The sequence below is a fragment of the Hypanus sabinus genome, chromosome 20 (assembly GCF_030144855.1).
Source record: "Hypanus sabinus isolate sHypSab1 chromosome 20, sHypSab1.hap1, whole genome shotgun sequence".
NCBI lineage: Eukaryota > Metazoa > Chordata > Chondrichthyes > Myliobatiformes > Dasyatidae > Hypanus > Hypanus sabinus.
Genome location: NC_082725.1, coordinates 63,531,696 through 63,557,299, shown reverse-complemented (window position 1 = coordinate 63,557,299; position 25,604 = coordinate 63,531,696). Strand labels below are relative to the sequence as shown.

The following is a 25,604-nucleotide window of genomic DNA, read 5'->3' as shown; positions in this document are numbered from 1 at the left end:
TGGCATCCGCCCCATAATGTACAGTTTCTGCTTTAAATTTTTAATCCGTCTTTCACCCTATCTTACACAGTACCTGAGCACTGTACAACAGCTTCATTATCAATGTCTCTCTTGAGCTTGATGGCTTTTAGCAAGAGTTGAAATATCTGGTTCAAGCTGTGACAGCAGAAGTCTTAAGTCCTCACTTGTTTCTGGTTTTTTGAGAGTATCTGGTTCACTGCACTGAAGTCTCTTTCAACAAGTTAGGAGGATGGAAAGGCAATGAAGAGCAAAGACCAGGAAACTGTATGACAATGTAGCCACATACCACAAAAGCCGACAGGTTTAAATAGCATTGTTGCTTCTTCAGCATTCTGAATTTCAATAATTTCTTACAAACTCTCTTCCTGTTCTTTAACCTTGCAAAGAAATGGGTTCATTATCCAAATCGTTCAAATGCTTCGGAACATCCTTCTTCAGTGACTGCAGGTATAAATAATACTCCAACAAATCACCAGCTGTGAAAGAGAGTGCCGTAGTTTCCATGCAGGGAGTCTGAGAATATTTTTCTTGCAATGTTTTGTTTATGCATTTCCAATTTTCCGATAAAAGTGGACACTGCTCTTTTTGCCTGGATTAAATTGAAATTCTCACCCTGTGGTTTCATATTTAGAATGTTCATTTTGTCATACAGATTGGATAGGTATGCCACATCTCCATGTAGAAGTTCAATCTTGTTTCCCAAGCTCTTGTCGACTTTGAGCAAAAATCCAACCAGTGTCAAAAAGATCAAAGAAACATTTTAAGCAGCAGCCTTTTGACAGCCAAAGTACTTTAGAGTGAAGAAGCGATTAAACTCTTCATCTTTATACTGGCATAACAGATTAAATATTTTGCTATTTAATGGATGAGTTTTAATTTTGAGTGCAGATATTACAAGAGTCACGTTTGAAAAAAGTTGCCGGCTGAGCTTTTTAGTTGCAAGATGTTGATGATGAATTACACAATGGATTGCAAACGAACCTGGAATTCTTTTTTTTAATAAATGCAACGAAACCAGCATGGTGACCTATCATATATGGTGCTCCATCTGTTGCACAAGAAATCATTTTCCTAATCAAAATACTTTTATCCTCAATATACAATTTTGAGATTGCCAGAGATTTATATTTGTTTTTAAACCTTTTGCAAAACAATCTCTTAGAACCATAGAACATTACAGCACAGAAACAGGCCCTTTGGCCCTTCTTGGCTGTGCCGAACCACTTTTCTGCCTAGTCCCATTGACCTGCACCTGGTGACAGCTGAAACCAGAAGGCGGAGGGGATGTCGTAAAGAGCTGGGAAGTAAACTGGGGCAAGAGACAGAAGGCCATGGAAGAAAAGGGAATTGGGGGGGGGGGGTTGAAAGCAAGGAGACAAGGTGAGAGAGGGAAAAAGGGATGGGAAATGGTAAAGGAGAGGGGAGGGATGGGGGGGGGGGGTGCATTACCGAAAGTTCAAGAAATTGATGTTCATGCCATCAGGTTGGAGGCTACCCAAACAGTATACATGGTAAACATGAGGAAATCTGCAGATGCTGGAAATTCAAGCAACACACACACAAAATGCTGGTGGAACACAGCAGGCCATGCAGCACCTATAGGGAGAAGCACTGTCGACGTTTCGGACAGAGAACATCGAAAGTGCTTCTTCCTATAGATGCTGCCTGGCCTGCAGTATACATGGTGCAGTTTCTCCAACTTAAGTGAGGCCTCATCACAACAGTGGAGGCGGCCATGGACAGACATATCAGAATGGGGATGAGAAGTGGAATTAAAATGGGTGGCCATGAGGAGATCCCGCCTTTTTGAGTGGACAGATCGTAGGTGCTCAACATAGCGGTCCCCCAAAATACATTGGGTCTCACTGATATACGCCACACCAGGAGCGTCGGACAGAGTATATGACCCAAACAGACTCACAGATGAAGTATCGCCTCACCTGGAAGTGGTCTGGGGCCACTATCAAAGTCATTTTTAGCAAATGTTTCGAGTGTGCAATGCCTTTCAAATACTTCATCATCTGGAACTGAGCAATACCATAAGAAGTCTTTTCAGGGTGTCTTTTACAGAAGTGTTGCTGCTATATTGATGGTTTCACGGCTTCATTAGACAATGCAGTATTACAAATACACAGGGTGTCGCTTATCTGATGGGAATGGAATAAAGCCATACTCAAGGTACATAACATTGATTTGATACACTTTCGGTAGTTTCTGTTTCTTAGCAGGATTAGAATTCAAAGCTTAATCACCTTCAGACACAGATCATGCTGTATGCATTTATCCATCATTAGTAGGGCTAAACTAAATTTAAAAAATTAACACAAATTGGAAATCCTATCGGATATCGATGATGGTAGTGAGTTGACACGGTCAGTGCCTCAGGTTAGGGAGCCACTTAATCCCCCCCTCCCCAAAAGAATCTTCAACATCCCCTTAGGACACTCAAATGCCCCCCCCTGGGGGGAGGGTGCTCCCTTTGTTGGGAGTCACTAGGGGTTAACCCAACATATTCAATTGTGGAAATAGAACATGCTGCAACATAGGAAGCACATTTCACAAAGGGCACCTGACAATTCCTTTAAGAGTGACCAAGAAAAATCCACACATTCCTTGAGTAATTCAAGTTACTAAACGGGAAAATGTACAGATCAATCAGGATGAATGATTTAAGATATTCAAGCAGCTTCAAGATGCCAACAGGGCATATCATCCTGTCTGATAGGTGTCCCATCAGCAATTATTCACTCACTCCACCAGCAACATGAGGGATGCACGGCAGTGACTCACTGAGATTCTTTCCAAATCCATCACCTCTACCAGCTAGAAGGACAAGAACAACAACACCTACCTGGAAACTACACACCACCTTGACTTGGAAATATAGTGTTATTCCTTTATTGATGCTGGGTCAAAACTCTCTCTGCTGGGTAGACCCACCCTTCATGGAATACAGTGATTCGAGAAGGCAGCTAGCACACCACCGCCTTCTCAAGGGGCAACTGAATGATTGCTCAGGCTGCAAAGTCTACATCTCATGAAGGAATAAAGAAGGACTGAACTTCAATCTCTTTGGTCATTAGACTATAAGATACGGGAGCAGAGTTAGACCATTTGGCCTATTGCTCTGCCATTTCATCAGGGCTGATCCAATTTTCCTCTCAGCCCTAATCTCATGCTTTCTCCCTGTATCCCTCGTGCCCTGATCAATCAACAATCTATCATGCTCTATGACCATAAGGTATAGGAGCAGAACTAGTTGGCAATTTTCCTAAAATGTCTCAAATATGCATTTTTGAAAAATATTAACACCAGAGATATACATGGTCTCAATGCAAACACTGTAACTGCAAATAAATGATGCCACCTTCTATATGGAACCTCTCACAAATCTGAGTTTCTTTGTGAAGAGGTGACCAAGAGGATTCATGTTAGCAGGGCAGTAGATGTTGGAAAGGCCCTTAACAAGCTGGTCTGGAAGGTTAAGATATGTAGTTTCCAGGGTAAGCTAGCTAATTAGATTCTGAATTGGCTTGATGTTTGGAGGTGGAGAGCTGTTTTTCAGGTTGGAGACCTGTAACAAGTTACATGCCACAGGGTTCAGTGCTGGATGTCCTATTATTTGTAATATATATATTAATGATTTAGATCAGAATGTAAGCATAGTTAGTAATGGTGGTCTAGTGAACAGCAAGGAAGGTTATAACAACATACTGATTAACTAGGAAAGTGGGCAAAGGTATAGCACATGGAATTTAACTCAACCAAGCAAAAAGTGATGTATTTTGGGAAGTTAAACCAGGCCATGATAGACACAGTGAATCGCAAGGCCTTGGGGAATGTTGTTGAACAACAGACAATAGGGTGAGAGTACATACATATTTACATCGAAGTGGCTGCACAGGGAGGCCAGATAGTGAATAAAGATGCTTGCCTGCTTCAGCTATGGCACTGAATACAAAAGTTTAATTATCACATTACCATTTTACAAAACATTGGTGTAGATGTAGTTGGGAGTATTCAGTGCAGTTCTGATTAGGAAGGATGTGATTAAGCTAGAGAGATTACAGAAAAGATTCAGAAGGATGTCACTGGGACTGAAGGGGATGAGTGAAAAGACGGGAAAGGTTGGGACTGTTTCTTCTGGTGCAGAGGAAGCATAGAGGTGACAATTATAGGTTTATAAAATTATGAGGAGCATTGATGAGGTAGACAGTCAGGGACTTGTTTCCCAGGGAGGTCATAGGTTTAAGGAGGTAGGAGAAAGAGTTAAAGCCGATCTGAAAGGAAACTGCTTCCACTCAGAGGAAGGTAAGCAAATAGAACAAGTTGCCAGAGGTGATGGTAGAGGCACGTATAATTAAAACTTTTAAAAGACACTTGAAAGACATTTAGACAGGTACATGGATTGGAAGGGTTTAGAGCAGGAAACTGGAGTTCACGACCTCTCAATTAATAGCAAGGGTCCACGGCATAAAAAAGACTGAGAACGCCTAGTTTAGAGGAATTTAGGCCAAAAGCAGGAACAAATATTAGCTTCAGTGGCATCTCAATCAGCACAGATGGCTGAGCTAAAAATCCTGCTCTATGAACTCAAGAAAATACTGGAGATGTACAACTTGGATGCTATAATATACATTGAATGTATGTAAAATTCAGTTTCTCTCACACCAACAAACCTTTGCCCAAGCATGATAAATTCTGTTATTTTTCATAAAATCAGTCTACCTTACAAAAAACTGTAATGCACTGATGCCTGGATAAATCAAGCTAAAAATGAATAGTTTAGACCACAAGATATATTAGCAGAACTAGGCCATTTGGCCCATCAAGTCTGCTCCACCATTTCATCATGGCTGATCCAATTTTTCCTCTCAGCCCCAGTATCCTGCCTCTTCCCGATATCCCTTCATGCCCTGGCCAATCAAGAATCTATCAACCTCTGCCTTAAATATAAAGAACTGGCCTCCACAGCTGCCCATGGCAAAGAATTCCACAGATTCACCACTCTCTGGCTAAATAAATTCCTCATCTATGGCTGTCTCCTCTGGTCTTAGACACCATAGGAAACATCTTCTCCATATCCACTCTATCAAGACTTTTCATCATTTGATAGGTTTCAATGAGGTCACTCCTTATTCTTCTAAATTCTAGTGAATACAGGCCATCAAACACTCTTCATATGATAAGCCATTCAATCCTGGAAACATTTTTGTGAACCTTTGAACCCTTTCCAGTTTCAGCACATCTTTCTGAGGTAAGGGGCCCCAAACACAATATTCCAAGGCATGCCTTACCAATGCTTTATAAAGTCTCAACATCACATCTTTGCTTTTATATTCTAGTCCTCTTGAAATGAATGTGAACATTGCATTTGCCTTCCAACCTGCAAATTAACCTTAAGGAATCCTGTAAAAGGACTCCCAAATCCCTTTGCGCCTCAGTTTTTGTATTTTCACTCCATTTAAAAGACAGTCAACCCTTTTATTTCTTCTACCAAAGTGTACGACCATACACTTCCCAACACTGTATTCCATTTGGCATTTCTTTGTCCATTCTCCTAATCTAAGTCCTTCTGTAGTCTCTCTACTTCCTCAAAACTACCTGCCCTTCTACCTTCATATTGTCTGCAAACTTTGCAACAAAGCCACCAATTCCATCATTGACATATAACATAAAAAGGATTGGTCGCAACACCAACCCCATGGAACACCACTAGTCACTGGCAGCCAACCAGAAAATGCTCACCTTCTTCCCACTCTTTGCCTCCTGCCAATCAGCCAGATTTATCCATGCTAGAATCTTCCCTGTAACACCATGGGCTCATATCTTAAGCAGCCTCATGTGTGGCATCTTGTCAAAGGCCTTCTGAAAATCCAAGTACCCTACATCAACTGATTCTCCTTTGACTATCCTGCTTGTTATTTCTTCAAATAATTCCAACAGGTTTGTCAGACAAGATTTTCCCTTTAAATTAGCACCCAACTCCTTGAACTCCCTATGCAGAACCTCATCCCTCATCCTGCCCATGTCATTGGTACCTCCATGGACCACAACTTCTGGCTTTCACCATCCCACTTAAGGATACTGAGGACTGGACCTAAAATATTCTGGACCCTGGCACCCAGGAGACAACATACCATCCGGGAATTTAATTCTAGCCCACAGAACTGCCTGTTCACTCCCCTAACAAATCCCCTATCACCACAGAATGCCTTTTCTCTTACCTTCCCTTCTGAGTCACAGGGATAACAGAGACTTTCCTCTGTTAGGTTACCATCTCCCCTCATCACCCACCCCCCCTCCCACCACCAACAGTATCCAAAGTGATACCTGTTGTTGAAGCGGATGATCACAGGGGTACACTGCACTGGCTCCTTAAACCCTTTTCCTTTCCTGACTGTCATATAGTCTCCTATTTCCTGCACCTTGGGTGTAACTGCCTCTCTATGTCCTATCTATCATGCTGCAGCCTCCCAAATGATCTGAAGTTCATCCAGTTCCAGCTCCAATCCCATAACGCAGATCGTTAGAAGCTACAGCTGGATGCATTTCTTGCAGTTGTAGTCATCAGGGACACAGGTCTCCCTGCCTTCCCACATCCCGCAACAGGAGAATCCTGTCTGGGCTTTTTACTATCTGGCTGAGCAGATGGAAAGGGAGGAAATAAAAATTTTATCTAGAGCTTTCCTTTCCTTTGCTTTCTCTGACCGAAGCCCCTCTTCTCTGAAGCCTCAAAAGAGCTAAAGCCTCATTATTACCACTGAGTCTGTCTGCTCAGATATTGGCCGCTGCGTTTGCCCGTCTTCCTATAATTTGCTCTTGCACATCAATTGCAAACGGTGATTGGTCGCTAGTCAAAGCTTTCGCTGTACTGACCCACCGCAGCCTTTTGTATTCTAGCAGTAAACCTGATTAAAATCCCATCCTCTCAAAACTGCCAATGTTCGATGTGCCAGAACTCATTTTAAAGCAAATACTTATTGCAATTTTTGTTTCTATCAGGCTTGGATTCAGAATCAGTTTTCAAATACACAGGATAAAAGCAGAGTTGTCAGATTTGCAGTCTATTTCTGCACACACAAAAATATCATTATATACAAATGTGGTCACATGGGGAAAGATCCTCAAAACTTCCAACGTTTAAAAAAACTATGATAACAAGCTTAAAAATTCAGCTTTAAAAAAGATACCACACTGACTGGTTTAGTTGAAAGTGGTATAAGAGAATGGACCTGCTTAAGTATAATACACTCAGTCAGTGGTTAAGAATCCAAGATGTTCAAATGCAACACCATCCAACACAAAACAGAAATAGTATTATACCAAGGGGCCCAGCCTTCATACACATTAATTTGTTTGCTTGCTAACTATAATAATCAATCCATTTTCAACTATCGGTCTAAAATATTAACTTTCTCTTTTGCCACAAATGCCATCCGACCTGCTGGGGAGCTCCAGATTTCTCTTTCAACAATCACAAATGTAGGTTATTTGACATTTGTGCTTAAACCATCAAATATAATTCTGAATCAACACCTTTAAATTTCTGAAAACTTATTAGAATATCTTGAGGCAGTAGTACAAAATTTAAATAAATGCTGCTTTTGCTTACATTATGTCCACAATGTCATTTTTTCCTACACACTTGGAGAGGCCAACGTCTACTCCAATTATAAGTCATAAGACTATAATTAGTTCATAATGGACACTGGTCAAGCAAGAAAAAGAAACAGGTCACTTTATTGAAGTGTTACTGACCTGAAAAAAATTACTGTCCACAGATACCGTGCCCCACTGAGCATTTCCCGCATTTTGTTTTATTTCTTATGTCTGAGATATTTTATTTGAGAATTAAACAAAAAGTTAGCTGTCAAATAGCAAACAAACAAGAGGCGGGCACGACCTCAAAATGAAGGGGGATTTGCAAAACGACCCAAGTAGAAAGTAATAATTAAGTAGTAATAATTAAACAAACCCAAAATTGCTGAAGCAGGTCAGGCGGCTTCTATGAAAAGAGAAAGAATAACCAACAAAACTGAAGTTAATAGGATAGAGGTGCCTTGAGATTAAGGACAGAGAATTAGCTCTGATCCTTTGCGCTCCAAACGCTATCAGTACGCGCCGAGCAAGATTCAAAGGCGCCGACAACACAACAACTGCGGGCAACAGAGGGCACGTAGCCCGGTCCCGATAGCAGGGGGAGGGTAGTGGGGAGCGTGCTGTGCCGCCTACTACACCAGGCCGCACGTTATTATTTAAACCACAAACAGCGCGGCTCACTCCCACACGAGGTTTGGCGGCTGTTATTTATTTAAATTCTCTATCGAGCTCACTCGCCGCTGACTCTCATTATCAACAAAGAGATCTGGCTTTCGCTTACTCTTCCTGCGCGGCGGCCACTAATCGTTCATTCGTACTCCAGTCCGCCTCCTGCTCCTGGCTCTGAACATCCGCCATTTCACCGGGGCCGTCTCTAACCATCAGCTTTAATCCTCCACTATCCCATAAGGCTTCGAAACAGTCCTCCAGTATCCCACAATCCAAACCACAACTAACAAACTGCGCGTGCTCAGTGAGGTGATCGTTGTTGCTCTTATGTCTGTCTCGAGAACATTAAATGAGAGGAAACTTAAATTCCTAGGCCATGTCATCAGAAACGGAGAAATAGAATTCCTTATACTACAAGGCCGTATGCCTGGGAAACGCGGAAGGGGAAGGCAAAGAAGAAAATATACGGACAATGTGAATGAGCGAAGAGAGCTACGTGTGCGAGATATCATTGACGCTGCGTGGAAAGCCATGATAGCCCAAGCGTGTAACGTGCAAGGCACATGAAGATGTCTCTATCGATAATCTCCTGGCTTTGGAACTGAGGACATAGTTAGCACAATGTTTGTGTTAATCTATTTGTTTTGTTTCTCATGTTCAGGGAGTGGTGCTGCTGAGGTCCAGGTAGTGAGGCTTAGTTAATGCTCAATCTGCTAAATACATTCTTGACACCTGAGTAAGAGGTTACAACGTTTGAAAATTCTCATTGAAAGCAGTAATGAGCGAATATTAGGCGAAGATAAACGCGATTTATCTTGTTTTGAAATATCTTGTTTTTTAAAGTTATTTCTGAACATGCTTGAGTTAATATTTTGTCATGATGGTGCTGCCATCATCCCTCAATGACTCATTCAGTAGCATTTACATCCATTGTGATGAAGTACTATGAGAGTTTAGTGATGAAACATATTAATTCTTGCCTGAAAAGCAACTTGGATTCTCTCCAATTTACCTACCGTCACAACAGGTCCACAGCAGATGCAGTTTCGTTGGCTTAACCCTGAATGACTGAACAGTGAAGGTATTGTACATACATCAGGATGCTCTTCATCGACTATGGCTCAGAATTTAAAACGGTCATCCCCTCAAAACTAATCAATAAGTTTCAAGAGGTTGGTCTCAATACCTCTTTGAGCAATTGGATTTTGGATTTCCTTAGTTGCTGACCCCAGTCAGTTCATATTAGCAAAAATATCTCCACAATCTCCTTCAGCACAGGTGCACCACAAAGCTGTGTGTGTGCTTCGCCCCCTGCTCTGCTCGCTTCATACTTATGTCTGTGAGGCTCAGCACAGCTCCAGTGCCATATTTAGGTTTGCTGACAGCATCACTTATAAGCTGAATCAAAGATGCAGACAAATCAGCATATAGGATGGAGATTGAAAATCTAGTTGAGTGGTGCCACAACAACAATCCTTCACTCAATGTCAGCAAGACCAAGGAGCTGATTATTGAGTTCAGGAGGAGGAAACCAGAGGTCTACAAGCCAGTCCTCATCGGGGATCAGAGGCGGAGAGGTCAGCAACTTTACATCCCTCAGGGTTATCATTTCAGAGCATTTGTTCAGTGTCCAGCATGTGAGTACCATTACGAAAAAGTGCCATTGATGTATAGTGGAGACTATATTGACTGGTTGCATCATGGCCTGGTATGAAAATCCCAATGCTCTTGAATGAAAAATGCTACTAAAAGTAGTCCAGTCCTTCAGGGGTAAAGCCTTCCCCACCACTGAGTACATCTACATGGAGTGCTGTCACAGGAAAGCGGCATCCATTGTCAAGGTCCCCCACCACTCAGGTGATGCTCTCGCTGCTGCCATCAGGAAAGTGGTACAGGAGCCTCAAGACCTATGTTCCCTCTAAGCTGTGTGCTTCTGCACACACTATTTTCAACCAGTGCACAAAGGAAATTAATGTGCGCACATTAGGTTAGTTACCTAAAATAATGTAGTAGTTAATAATTATACTTAATGAAAATAATCTTTTAGCTAAATGTTTCTGTTAACTACTTAGTCGGTTTTTCAAATACCACAATGCATGTCACTACATCACCTCACCTTTCCTGTTCCGGTTTGTACAGCCGCATCACGGTGGCAGACAGTGTTCATATCGTAAAGTTTACAAAGATCTGTTTCAAATCCTGTAGGTAGCTAAATAACACACACAAAATGCAGGTGGAACACAGCAAGCCAGACAGCATCTATAGGAAGAAACACTGTCGATGTTTCGGGCTGAGACCCTTCATCAGGACTCGGCCCGAAACGTCGACAGTGTTTCTCCCTATAGATGCTGCCTGGCCTGCTGTGTTCCACCAGCATTTTGTGTGTGTTGCTTGAATTTCCAGCATCTGCAGATTTCCTCATGATAGCTAACTAAGTTTTTATTGAAAAAAATATTGATTCACTATGTCGAATTCAAAATAGAAGCAAAGGGTGTGAAGCGCAGAAGAACTGCAAATCTGTTTAAAATTGAATGCCTTAACAAAATAGTAGAAACTGCTACACCAAAAGCTCATGAGGTCAGGAACGTTCAGCTACGAGAAATATTTATGTATGATTCGGAAACTGGAGTTACCTGTTTGTAATGTGATGCGAAAGTTGCTGCAGAATTTGCTAGTGGAAAGAAGTGGGATGATATTTGGAAACTTTTTGAAGCATCATTTGGCAAGTAAATCGCATTTGGACAGTGTACAAAAGCTCTGGCAACAGAATCCGTCATTACCCGTTACAGGAGTGTTACACATGTTACGGTTGAGTGCAGATGAGCAAGAGCGAAAATGATCAAACCCAGAGGAGATCAAAGTTCTTATCGACAGTGTGTTGTTAGCTGTTAAAATGAATAACTCTTTACATTAGGTTCAACACATGAATGAACATATGGAAATGTATGTTCAACTCCCAGACAGCTGGCGAAGCAAAAATTATGCGTTTGAATTTCTGGAGACTCAACTATATTGTTCAGAAACATGTTTGAAGAAATAGCATCAGCAGATTTTCACACATTAGCAGTTGATGAAACCACAGAGATATCTGTCAACAAATTTCTCATTCTGTACTTCAAATTCAGATCTAAAGATTGTACTGTTTATAAAACGTTTTTTGGCGGAATCGTTCAGCTGCAGGCATGTGATGCTTCTTCTATTGTTTCAGCGGTCAAGCAGTTTTATGAAGAGAAGAAACTTGACCTTCATAAAATGGTGATGTTTACGTTTGATGGAGCATCAGTAATGTTAATGTTGTTGCAGCAAAACTGAAACAGGCCATTCCACACTTAGTTCAGCAACACTGTGTAGCACACCGTGAAGATCGGGAATGAGAATCAAAAGCTATCAATTGGATGTAAGTTCTATTAGTCTAGATACAGTTTACGAAGAATAGGTAAATGCCAAAGACGAGAGAGAAAAAAATAACTGAGTGACTTAAGTATGTATGTTATTTTGTTGTTCTGTGCAGATTTATGTTAAATATTTTGTAAACCTACATAAACTGTGCCATGTGTGCATTCAGTGCGCACATACTTTTGTCACAGGAAAAACATTTGCACAACATAAGATTTTTGCGCACACTTGACTACTAAAAATTAGAGGGAACATTGCTCAGGACTCACCACCAGGTTCAGGAACAGTTATTAACCCTCAACTTTCAGGTCTTGGACCAGAGGGGATAACTTCACTCACCCCATCACTGAGCTGTTCCCACAGCCTACGGACTCACTTTCAAAGGACTCTTCACCTGATGTTCTCGATATTTATTGCTTATTTATTACTTTCCTTCCTTTATATTTACATAGTTTGTTGTCTTTTGCATATTGGTTGTTTGTCCATCTTGTTGGGTGTGGTCTTTCATTGATTCTATAGTGCTTTTTGGATTTACTGTGTATGTGCAAGAAAATGAATCTCAGGTTTGCTTATGGTGACATGTATGTACTTTGAACTTTGATATGTAGGATTTGGAAAAAGGTAAAATTGCTTCACAAGAGACTGCAGATACTGGAAATATGCTGGAGGGTTGAGCATCATCTACAAGAGGAAAGGAGTCATCTTTTGGTTAAAAGCCTGCACAAGACTGAGAGGGGAACTAGTCGGTATAAAAAGGAGAGGGAGACTGGACCATTGGGTGATTGCTGGTCTGAGCAGAGGCTGAAAGATGAAGGCCAGGTGGACGACAGTGTATGATATATGAGGGCAGGTCAAAGACAGGGAAAAAAGGAAAAAGTTATCTATATTAGTACATCAAAATGGGAGGAAAATTTTCAAAAAAGAAAGTTGCCCACAGTGTAGATATTTAGGTGAATTTTGTTGACCACAGACTTGATACGTAATTAAGTTGTCAAGTGTGGGTAATGCCAGCAAGCCCAACATATATTTGTCATCCCTAATTGCAGCTGGGTTGGTGGCAGTAAGCTACGTTCTTTGAGCTCTTGTGAGAAACTACTGGCACAATGTAGTTGAGGAAGGAGGTTCAGCAAGAATCAGAATCAGGCTTATTATTACTGGCATGTGTCATGAAATTTGTTAACTTAGTAGCAGCGGTTCTGTCAGATCTTTCTTGCCACAGTTAGAACCTCACTGTACTGCATGTTGCCTCACAAATGCTGTATCAGGCAATAAGCTATCATCCATATTCAGGAATGTGCATTTGACAGAAAGGCGATCCATTCACCTTTGCTGACGTTCATTTTATACGATTGTGTAATATAGAACTGTGCTCAATGGGCTGTTGCCATGACACGCATTGATTCACACAGTAACTGCTATTGAAAGATAATTAACTGTGTGAAGGTATCGACACTTGCTGATCTTCCAGTGTAAGGAGTTGCTCACAATTAAATATTGCTGACTGGCTCTCTCCAAGGGCAACTATTTGCCAAGGGATGTCTTGAAGTTTGGTAGTTCTACAGGGAAAGGCAAACCCAGTTGCTAAAGCAGTGAGATTCCTGCAGGCTATTCGCTTGGAGAATGCACGGTACCAAAACTTTGTCACATGGTGTGAACAGAATCATCTGCAGCTTAATGTGAAAAAGACTAAGGAGCTGTTGGTGGACCTGAGGAAGGGCTAAGGCACCAGTGACACCTGTTTCCATCCAAGGGGTCAGTGTGGACATGGTGGAGGATTACAAATACCTGGGGATACGAATTGACAATAAACTGGACTGGTCAAAGAACACTGAGGCTGTCTACAAGGAGGTTCAGAGCCGTCTCTACTTCCTGAGGAGACTGAGGTCCTTTAACATCTGCCGGACGATGCTGAGGATGTTCTATGAGTCTGTGGTGGACAGTGCTATCATGTTTGATGTTGTGTGCTGGGGCAACAGGCTGAGGGTAGCAGGCACCAACAGAATCAACAAACTCATTTGTAAAGCCAGTGATGTTGTTGGGGTGGAACTGGACTCTCTGATGGTGGTGTCTGAAAAGAGGATGCTGTCCAAGTTGCATGCCATTTTGGACAACGTCTCCCATCTACTCCATAATGTACTGGTTAGGCACAGGAGTACATTCGGCCAGAGACTCATTCCACCGAGATGTAACAGTGGGCGTCATAGGAAGTCATTCCTGCCTGTGGCCATCAAACTTTACAACTCCTCCCTCGGAGTGTCAGACACCCTGAGCCAATAGGCTGGTCCTGGACTTATTTCCACTTGGCATAATTTACCTATTATTTAATTATTTATGGTTTTATATTGCTATATTTCTACACTATTCTTGGTTGGTGCGCCTGTAACGAAACCCAATTTCCCTCAGGATCAATAAAGTATGTCTGTCAAAACCAAAACTTTGACATCTTTTAAATAAATTATACTGTCATATGTATTATATATTTAAATGTTATGGATAAAATGCATTTTGTAATGAAGGAATTGTGCTGTGATGTTACATTGATACATTTACATATATATCAATAACACATACATTAATAAAATTATTTGATGTAGAAAGATCCTGTAAAGTTACATAAGAACTTAAGAAATCGGAGCAGGAGTAGGCTATTCATCCTATCGAGCCTGCTCAACCATTTAATAAGATCATGACTGATCTGACCATGGACTCATCTCCATCTACCTGCCTTTTCCCCATAACCCTTAATTCCCCTACAATGCAAAAACCTATCCAACCTTGTCTTAAATATTTACTGAGGCAGCCTCCACTGCTTCATTGGGCAGAGAGTTCCACAGATTCACCACTCTCTGGGAAACGTAGTTCTTCCTAATCTCTGTCCTAACTACTCCCCCAAATCTTGAGGCTATGTCACCTAGTTCTAGTCTCATCTACCAATGGAAACAACTTTCCTGCCTCTATCTTATCCCTTTCTACAAGATCTCCTCTTATCCTTTTGAATTTCTGCAAGTACAATCCCAGGCGACTCGATCTCTCCTCATAGTTTAACCCCCCTCCCCCATCTCTGAATCAACCTGATGAACTCCCTTTTGCACTGCCTTCATTGCCAGTATATCCTTCGTCAAGCAAGGAGACCAGAACTACATGCAATACTCCAGATGCAGCCTCACTATTACCCCATACTGTTGCGGCATAACCTCCCTGCTCTGAAATTCAACCCCTCTAGCAATGAAGGCCAACATTTCGTTGGCAATCTTGATAACCTGCTACACCTGGAAACCAACCTTTTGTGATTCATGCACAAGCACTCCCAAGTCCTTCTGCACAGCAGCCTGCTGCAATATTTTAACATTTAAATAATCTGTTCTTTCATTTTTCTTTCCATGTGGATGACCTCGCATTTACAAACATTTTACTCCATCTACCAGACCCTTGCCCACTCACTTAACCTATCTATATCTCTCTGCAGACACTCCATATCCTCTGCACAACTTGCTTTTCCACTCAATTTAGTGTCATCAGCAAACTTACATTCAGTCATTTCTTTCAGATTGTTAGTGTATATTGTGAACAGATGCAGGCCCAGCACAGACTCCTGTGGCACACCGCTCAGCACTGATTTCCAACCAGAGAAACACCCATGTATACCACCTCTCTGTTTGCTATTGGTTAACCAATTCACTGTCCATGCTAATACATCACCCCCAACTCTGTGCATCCTTATCTTACAGACAAGTCTTTTATGTGGCACCTTATTGAACACCTGGAAATTCCATGTGGCAATTCAAGTCAAGTCAACTTTTATTGTCATTTCGACCATAACTGCTGGTACAGTGCATAGTAAAAATGAGACAACGTTTTTCAGGACCATGGTGTTACATGAAACAGTACAAAAAAAACTAGATTGAACTACGTAATAAAAAAAAATCAGAGAAAGCTATACTAGACTACAGACCTGCACTGGACTGCATAAAGTGCACTTGCTGATGTAGCTGGTCACTGATGCTGTGTACTCTAAATTGGTAGAGTCATCATCGGTTGCAGCCTCCCTGAACATGTGCCAGTCAGTGTTCTCAAAGCAGTCTTGAAGAGCAGAGATGGCTCCTGCTGGCCAGGTTTTCACCTGCTTCAGAACTGGTCTGGAGCGCCTGGCGAGCGGTCTGTATGCTGGGATTCGCATCACAGAGATGTGGTCTGAGTATCCGAGGTGGGGGCGGGGTTCTGCCCCGTACACGTCTAATGGATCAATTTCTTTCCAGATGCCTTGCTATTTCTTCTTTAATGATAGCTTCAAGCATTTTCCAAACTATATATGTGAAACTAACTAGCCTATAGTTACCTGCCTTTTGCCTACATTCTTTTTTGTACAGCGTGTAACATTCGCCGCCTTCCAATCCACTAGGACCTACCCAGAGACCAGGGAATTTTGGTAAATTATCGCCAAAGTTTCAGCTATAACCTCTGCCATTTCCTTCAGTACCCTGGGATGCATTATAGCAGGACCAGCGGATTTGTCTATCTTCACGCCCATGAGTTTGCTCAGCACCACCTCTTTAGTGACAGTTATTGTATCGAGGTCTTCACCTCCAATTGCATCCATATCATCTATTTTCGGCATGTTAGACGTGTCCTCCACCACGAAAACTAACACAAACTAGTCATTCAAAGCCTCAGCCATTTCCTCATTACCCAATATCAATTCCCCTTCTCATCCTAACTAAAAGTAAATAATTAATTTTGCAGTGTAACCAACGGGAACACTAATAACCTTCCTGATGGACTTAATACATGCGATCCAATGATGTAAACTAAACCCTCGGAATTAATACGAAAGGTTTAACCTAACATCAATTGTAGGAACGCGTGCTGCTGTGCTTCGTTAAACTCAATTCTAAAGTAGCTTCTGCAAGCAGAACTTTCTACGTTGGTCTTTATGACGTGTCGTTCCAACAAAAACACGAGGAAATCTGCAGATGCCGGAAATTCAAGCAACACACACAAAATGCTGGTGGAACGCAGCATCTATAGGCCCGAAACGTTGACTGCGCTTCTTTCTATAGATGCTGCCTGGCCTGCTTCGTTCCGACAAAGGAGTTGGGAGCAGAGTGGAAACTACAATTCCCAGAATGCCCTACGGAAGGCAGAGCTGTACGTTTTCCAGGATCGAATGGGTCACGTGAACTTCCTGGTGACGCAGCCGGATCCAAGGAAGGTTCACTCAGGTGGGTGAGCTAGTGGTGGTGGACGGCCGGTGGATCGTGCAATGGCGTAATAACTGAGGGATTTACCCCGTCTTCTTTGTTAAAGAGTTTAACTCCCTCCCCGCCTTCTTTGGTTAAACGGGTTAACTCTCTCCCTGCCTTCTTTGGTTAAACGGGTTAACTCTCTCCCTGCCTTCTTTGGTTAAACGGGTTAACTCTCTCCCTGCCTTCTTTGGTTAAAGGGGTTAACTCTCTCCCTGCCTTCTTTGGTTAAACGGGTTAACTCTCTCCCTGCCTTCTTTGGTTAAACGGGTTAACTCTCTCCCTGCCTTCTTTGGTTAAACGGGTTAACTCTCTCCCTGTCTTCTTTGGTTAAACGGGTTAAATCTCCTCCCGCCTTCTTTGGTTAAATGGGTTAAATCTCCTCCCGCCTTCTTTGGTTAAACGGGTTAACTCTCTCCCTGCCTTCTTTGGTTAAACGGGTTAAATCTCCTCCCGCCTTCTTTGGTTAAACGGGTTAACTCTCTCCCTGCCTTCTTTGGTTAAACGGGTTAACTCTCTCCCTGCCTTCTTCGCTTAAACGGGTTAACTCTCTCCCTGCCTTCTTTGCTTAAACGGGTTAACTCTCTCCCTGCCTTCTTTGGTTAAAACGATAAATTCCCTTTCTTGGTAATGAGAGGCTTTACCATCTTCCTTGGTCATAAGGGGGTTCCAGCACCCAGTCCTGGTGATAGATGCCTTTATTTTTTTTTTACCTGCTAATAGGAAGCCACTGGAGCTGCTGATTTAAAACAATTGTTTGAATTACAGCACAGTCTGTTTGCAAAATGACTATTTTGGTTAACATGATTTTAGAAAGAAGGATAAAATATTTACTATAAGAAATTATTCAGTGGAGAAGGTTTTGTAGCTAACTTTGTTTTCCACCTTTTATGTTATCTGGACTAGCTACAAACAGAAAATGGATTGGGTGATAAAAGAACAAACACAAAATACTGGAGGGAATCAGCAGGTTAGGCAGTTTATCAATGGAGGGAAATTAATTGTCTACATTTTGTGCCAAGACCCTTCATCAGGACTGGGCTTGAAATGTCGATATTCCCCTCAAGATTTGCAGCATCTACAGAAACTCTCGTACCTAGGTGGTAAAAGAGATGGAAAACTTTAAATAAGTAGGAATTTTAACAATTAATGGTGGTCTTTATTTAGTATTAGGTTATTATTGTCAGATTTCACTACATTTGTTGGGGAGGGGGTGGAACTGAGTGTTACTAACTACAAACTCCATTTCCAGAAAAGTTGGGATATTTTCCAAAATGTAATAAAAACAAAAATCTGTGATATGTTAATTCATGTGAACCTTTACTTAACTGACAAAAGTACAAAGGAAAGATTTTCAATAGTTTTACTGACCAATTTAATTGTATTCTGTAAATACACACAAATTTAGAATTTGATGGCTGCAACACACTCAAAAGTTGGGACAGAGGCATGTTTACCATTGTGTTACATCACCTTTCCTTTTGATAACACTTTTTAATCGTTTTGGAACTCGGGATACAAATTGTAGTAGATTTGCAATTGGAAATTTTGTCCATTCTTGCTTGATATAAGACTTCAGCTGCTCAACAGTCCGTGGTCTCCGTTGTTTGATTCTCCTCTTCATGATGCGCCATACATTTTCAATAGGAGATAGATCTGGACTGGCAGCAGGCCAGTCAAGCACATGCACTCTGTGTCTACAAAGCCACACTGTTGTAGCCCGAGCAGAATGTGGTTTGGCATTGTCCTGCTGAAATAAACATGGATGTCCCAAGAACAGACATCGCCTTGATGACAATATATGTCTCTCTAAAATCCTAATATACGCCTCAGAGTCAATGGTACCTTCACATACATGCAACTCACTCATGCCGTGGGCACTGATGCACCCCCATACCATCACAGATGCTGGTTTTTGCACCTTTGGCTGATAACAATCAAGATGGCCGTTTTCATCTTTGGCTCGGAGAACTCTGCCCGTTTTTTATCCCCAAAACAAGCTGAAATGTGGACTCATCTGACCACAGCACACGGTTCCACAGTCTTTCGGTCCATCTAGATGAGCTCGGGCCCAGAGAACTCGCCGGCGTTTCTGCATAGAGTTGATGTATGGCTTCCTCCTTGTGTAATACAGTTTCAAGTTCCATTTCTGGATGCAGCGAAGGACTGTGTTAAGTGACAATGGTTTTCCAAAGTACTCCCAAGCCCAGGTGGCTATAATTGTCACAGTAGCATGACGGTTTCTTAGGCAGTGCCGCCTGAGGGCTTGAAGATCACACGCATTCAACAGTGGTTTCCAACCTTGCCCTTTACACACTGAGATGTCTCAATCTTTTCACAATATTATGTACTGTAGATGTTGAAAGACCTAAATTCTCTGCAATCTTGCATTGGGAAATGTTCCTTTTGAACTGACTAACAACTCTCTCACGAATTTTGGTGCAAAGGGGTGAGCCACAACCCATCCTTGCTTGCAAAGACTGTGAGATTTTGATGGACACTACTTTTATACCTAGTCATGATACCTCACCTCCTACCAATTAGCCTGCTTAATGTGGAGTCTTCCAAACTGGTGTTACTTGAATATTCTGTGCACTTTTCAATCTTATTTTAACTCTGTCCCAACTTTTGTTGAGTGTGTTGCAGCCATCAAATTCTAAATTTGTGTATATTTACAAAATACAATTAAGTTGGTCAGTAAAACTATTGAAAATCTTTTCTTTGTACTTTTGTCAGTTAAATAAGCGTTCACGTGAATTAACATATCACAGATTTATGTTTTTATTGCATTTTGGAAAATATCCCAACTTTTCTGGAAATGGGGTTTGTAGATTCGCGCCTGGATTTCTGTCACATAATGGGATGGGTGGGTGATTCTTACAGTATTGGGAAGGGTTCATGTTTACAAGCATCCAGTTTAGGAACATGAGTTGGTCTGTCACCCCCTTGAAATTGCTCTAACATTCAATAAGATCATGGCTAATCTGATTGCAACCATCAACCCTACATTTCCATCTAACTTTTCATCCCATTGCTTAACAAAAATCCACCTTAAAATATTAAAATGCTCTTGAGGAAGAGAATTTTAAAAACTCATGAAGAGGAGAAAATAATGCCTCTTCTGTCTTAAATGGATAAACCCCATGTTTAAATGTTGGCCTAGTTCTAGGTTCTCCCACAAGAGCAGATCTGAAAGATAAGTTCATTTACACAGAGAATAGTTGATATCTGGCATTCACAAAAGGAGGTGCTGGAATCTTCTTCTTGTTTTATGGTGGTTGACAAACCAGCTTTAAGGTGCATTACCGCCACCTACTAGACTGGAGTGTGGATCGTTTGATAAACAGGAGGAAGAAAAGAATTGCATTCCCTAAATTCTATATAATAAGCCAGAGTCTTTCAGATATAGATCCGTATTTCTCTTGAACTCCCACCTAAAATGTCTTCTGTACCCACAGCAATTTTTTTGTTTATCTTAAGCGCTCCTATCATCTTCACTCTTTCTCTTTCATACTTCTTACATTCTATCAATACATGTTCAACTGTTATCTGGTTGATTACAGTATTCACACAACCCAGTTGGATGTTTCCCTATTTTGTATAATGTGTAATTAAGACTTATGTGACCAATTCTTAAACGACTGATGATCACTTCTATCTTTTCATGCCCACCTGATATTCTTTTGTATCTGACTTGCCTTTGTATTTTGTACAGTTGTCTCCCTGTTTCACTCTCATCCCGATGCTTCTGCCATGTCTCCTCAATACGTGTTTTTATAATGTTTTTGACTTCCACTTTTCTTAGAGGGATCTGGACCTCTATTATAGACGATTTGAGTGACTGTTTAGCTATAATGTCCACTTTTTCATTACCCTCCACACCACAATGAGTAGGAACCTAAAAGAAGCTTACTTCTACCCCATTTTCAGTCAGTGTATATAACTTAGAATCTCCAATAAAATATCCTTTTTACACTTTGTACTTTATGATGATCTTGATTTGATAGAGGTTAATGCAGACAAACTGAACAAATTACAGCCTTTTTGACATTATTTTCTTCTATTCAAGATAATGCTTTCAATATTGTCATTAATTCTGTTGTATACACTGATAAATGGTTTGATGTTCTTTTTCTAATACTGGTTTTGCACTGAGGAATGTAGACTGCAATACCTGTGTAGCCACAGCTAGGGTCTTTTGATCCATCCGTAAATATTACTAATTTGTTTCTAAAATGCAGGTCTGTATATTCTTGTACTATCAGTTTGATTCCACAGTTAGACTTCCTTTTTAAAAGTTGTTGCGGGTTTATATCCACTGTATGTATTGTAAAGAGCCATGGAGGAACATCAGATAATGGAACTGTAGGGCTATATTCCATTTCGTGTAGACTATATTTTTGTGCTGCTGCATCCCCGATCCATCCAAAGCTATTATAATTTGTATTATGTTCCCAGCGTCTTTTAATATAGCTTTAGCTGGATGTGAATAGTTATGTCCCATGATGTTAACCCAGTAATATAGCATTAGCTTTATTCTTCTAAGCCTTAATGGCATTTCCCTCATTTCAACTTGAAGAGCTGATACAGGTGATCTTCTGACTGCACCATTACATATCCTGAGGGCCTTGCTCAACATCCAGCATTTTTAAATTACTTTCTGCAGCTGGCATGTATGCTACACATCCATAATCCAATGTATCCCTCATTAGAGCTTGATGCATACTTGATAGCGATAACCTGCTCGCACCCCAATCATGTCTAGCCAGACACCTCAATGTTGTTTATTTTCTTACATTTGTTTGTAATTTTCTCAATTTGCTGTTTCCATGTAAGTTTCTTATCAAATAGCAAACTGAGGAACCAAATTACCTTTACCTGCTCTAATTTTTGTTCATGTAATTTCACGGAAACTGGTTTGTGATTTCTTGAGAAACCTATCACTTGCAACTTACTCATAGACAATTTGGAACCCCATTTATTTGCCCACTCCTCCAGTTTATTCATTGCATCCTGCATTTTCCTTTGTATATAAATTAAATTTCTTCCCCTGACCCATAAAACCCCATCATCTGCATATAAGGATTTCCCCACACTGCACAAATATGTCATTTATCATTATGGTAAATAGTAATGGACTGCAGACACTACATTGTGGTGTTCCATTTTCAACCAAATATGTCCTGGAATGTTCTTCTTCCACCCCTAATTCTTTTAATTTAATTAACACTCCCTCTTTCCAGAGCATATCATATGCCTTTTCTATGTCGAAGAATACCGCCAGGACCATTTCTTTATTTGTTTGAGCCTTGCTAATTTCAGATTCCAAGCTAAGTATTGAATCTACTGTAGTTTTTACTTTGCGAAAACTACTTTGGTAGGGAGAAATAAGACTTCTTTTTTCTAGAAAGTATGTAAGCCGATCGGTTATATTCGTTCCATAGGTTTACCTAGCTGAGAAGTTAATGCAATTGATCTATAGTTTATTGGGTCTGATGAATCTTTACCAGATTTTAGTATTGGAACAATAACGGAATGTTTCCATGCAGATGGTATTTTACCTATTTCCCAAATTTTATTAAACAGCCTCTGTGGAACTAGAAATGCATTTCTTGATAATTGCTTCAGCATTCTACTCCATACTTGATCCTTCCCAGGAGAAGTTGGCCACGCATCTATAATGGCTCTTTCTCTTTCTGTTTTGCTAATAGGTGTCTCCAGCACTTCTTCTGATATTGCTCTTTTGTCCGTCATTCCTGAATTTTCCTTAAGCCCCTCCTCCTTTTACTGTCTAGCCTCAACTGTCAAATTTTCCGAGCTATGTATGCTAACAAAAGCTTTTGCCAATAGTTCTACTTTTTCTACATTGTTAATTGCCTTATTGTCCTTGCTTTTTAGCACAGGAATCTCGTTGCTACTTCTTATATTATTCATTTTCCTTATCGTGCCCCATATTTCAAACAGTTGAGTTTTTCTTCCAATTTTGTTACAATATTGTCTCCAGTATGCTCGCTTTGCTTGTCTGATTAATTTCCGAACTACTGCTTGTGCTCTTTTATTTTGTATTAATGTTTCTACCGAATGTTGTCTTTTTAACACTTTAAACACTTCATTTCTTACTTTTATACTTCTACTACATTCACAATTCCACCATGGAACACTTTTCCCCTCTCCTCTACCTTTACTTTTCAAAATTGTTTCTTCTGAATTTATAATTGCTGTGACCAATTTATCATTCATTTCTTCTATATCCAGTATATTTTCATCTAAAATCTTTATGCATCTTACTTCACTTCTTCTTTGAAATATCTCCCAATCTGCCTTATTTACTTTCCACCTTGACACTCCTTTATTTAGTTCTGTTTTAATCTGAATCTTTGTGAGTATGGGATAGTGGTCACTTCCCACTGCAGATTGTTTTAATACGTTCCAAGTACTGATCCCTGCTAATTCTCTACTTACAAATGTTAGATCTATTGTGGATTCTGTGTTTTGGGAAGTATTATATCTCGTACCTTCTCCATTATTTATACATACCAATTTTTCGTCATCTATAAATTCTTCTATCACTAATCAGTTTTCATCAGTATTTTTACATCCCCATAGTGCACTGTGTCCATTGAAGTCCCCACACCATATTATTTTCCCTTTCATCCCACCACCCACTGTGTTTAATGTATCTTTGCTTAATCTTCTACATGGATTATAGTAATTTATTATTACCAAGCTTTCTCTGCCTATCCAAATTTTGATTGCTATTGATTCATATTTTTGCCCTGTTCATTATATTATACCTCATCCCACTGGTTATAAATATTGCTAGTCCTCCACCATTGCCATCACTTCTATCCTTCCTAATAGCTATATATTCTTGTAAAACAAAATCTAATTGTGGTTTCAACCACGTTTCCTGTATACATAAAATCTGAGGTTTTTCCTTAAGTTCTGATACATATTTCTTAAATTCTTGACCATTTGCGATAAGACTCCTTGCATTCCATTGTAAAATATATACTGCCATTAAGATCCCACCTCCCCTGCCTATGAACTGTTTGATCCTCCATTCAGCATTTCTTTAACTACTTCCCACCTAAGCCCTGTAATACCAAGATATTTTTCTGCAGACTTGACTATAATTTTTATTTTCTCTGTTCTCTTGTCTGTTTGTGCTGAACAGTTAATTGCATCTACCATAAACAGTACGAAATCCTTTCTACTCATTATTAGTGTATCCTTATTTATCATATTACAGCCCTCATAGTTCACTGGTTTATTATATATTGATAGCCTTCTCCTTTTCAGTGATTCCTTTCACTGCCTCTGTGTAGCTAATCCCTTGAGTTACTTTAACATATTGTATCTCAGCTGCCTCCTTGCTGTTAATGCACCCTCAATAAGCTGCACTGTTTTCCCCGCCACAATTGCAGCATTTCAGCCTAGCTCCCGCCTCACATTTCACGTATTCATGTTCTCCAGCGCATCTCCCACATCTTTGTTTCCCTCTGCAGACCGCCGCAATATGCCCGAATTTCTGACATTTAAAGCATCTTAAAGGCGGTGGAATATATATTCCGACCTCATAACACATATACCCTAAATAAACTTTAGTCGGCAATCTTTCTTCAACAAAGTTAATCATAACCGATAAACTATCACACTTTTTTCTGTTTCTTGTAACTTTCAAACGTTTGGCCTCAATAATTTTTGCTTTTATGTTCTGTTTAATCTCGTCCATAGTAACATTTGTTGGTATTCCGGAAATAGCTCCTCTAGTCCACTTTCTATTGTTGGGTATTGAACATTGTACTCTTCCGTCTATTTTAATCTTCTCACTTTGCCTTGCTGAGCACTATCCTGACAAATCACTGATAGAGATCCGTTTCCTAACACCTTTGCTCTTTTGACCTGGCCTATAAGTTTGTTGATTACCTTCATCAAACGAATCGTTTTCTAATCACCAAAAGTATTCGCTCAGTGTTATAATTGCTTTAATCTCATCTTCTTTCCATTGTTTTGCTATCCTACTTTGGTCATCCCCTGACTCCTCAGAGTTTGACATCTCATACCTCTGTTTTCTTGCTTTTTCCACTCCATTCCTCTTTCCCGCCAACCTCCATCTCTAACTCACTCCCCAAATCGTCACTTCCTCCTGCCATTCTCCATCCATTCACAATCTAGTTGTTTAGCCAACCGCCATCCTTCTTCCACTCATGTGCTCAAAGCCTCCACCTCTCCCATCCAGGTGCTGGAATCATTTACAGTTACTGTGTTTAAGTGACAGTTAGATATTTTAATAGGAAGGCTGTTGAAAGATATGAGCCTAATTTAGGCAAATGGGATTATAGTAGGTGCTCAATAGGCCTGAGAGGTCTGTCTTTGTGCCGTTTGTCCAGTGTAGGAAACAGCAAGTAGAGTAGTATCTGTGGAAAGAGGAACAAAATTAATGTTTCAAGCTACAAAAACATTCTATTAACTTACATGTTTACTTGCAGTACCCACACATTAGTTATGAATCATTCTCTGGGACAAACTGATCTTTCTGAATATCAGAGTTTTGAAATCTCCTGTCACTTATTTAACATGCTTTTTTTGGACCTTGAGACCATAACATATTGGAGCAAAATTAGGCCATGTTACCCATTGTGTCTGCTCTGCCATTCCATCATGGCCGATTTA

The 25,604-nt window shown here is 40.5% G+C and overlaps 1 protein-coding gene across 7 annotated transcripts in view; it reads right to left on the bottom strand.

Moving 5' to 3' along the window:
* The window catches only part of prpf4bb (pre-mRNA processing factor 4Bb), an 83,259-nt gene extending 74,705 nt beyond the window's left edge, over window positions 1–8,554 (bottom strand). For all 7 annotated transcript variants that reach the window (XR_009507121.1, XR_009507118.1, XR_009507119.1 and 4 more), the window contains exon 1: window positions 8,405–8,554. Coding sequence is in view for 1 of the 7 variants with exons in the window: in XM_059945662.1 (XP_059801645.1) it covers window positions 8,405–8,505 (101 nt within the window). In the remaining 6 variants the exon portion in view is untranslated. The remainder of the gene's footprint in view (window positions 1–8,404) is intronic.
* Window positions 8,555–25,604: the final 17,050 nt, after the last annotated feature.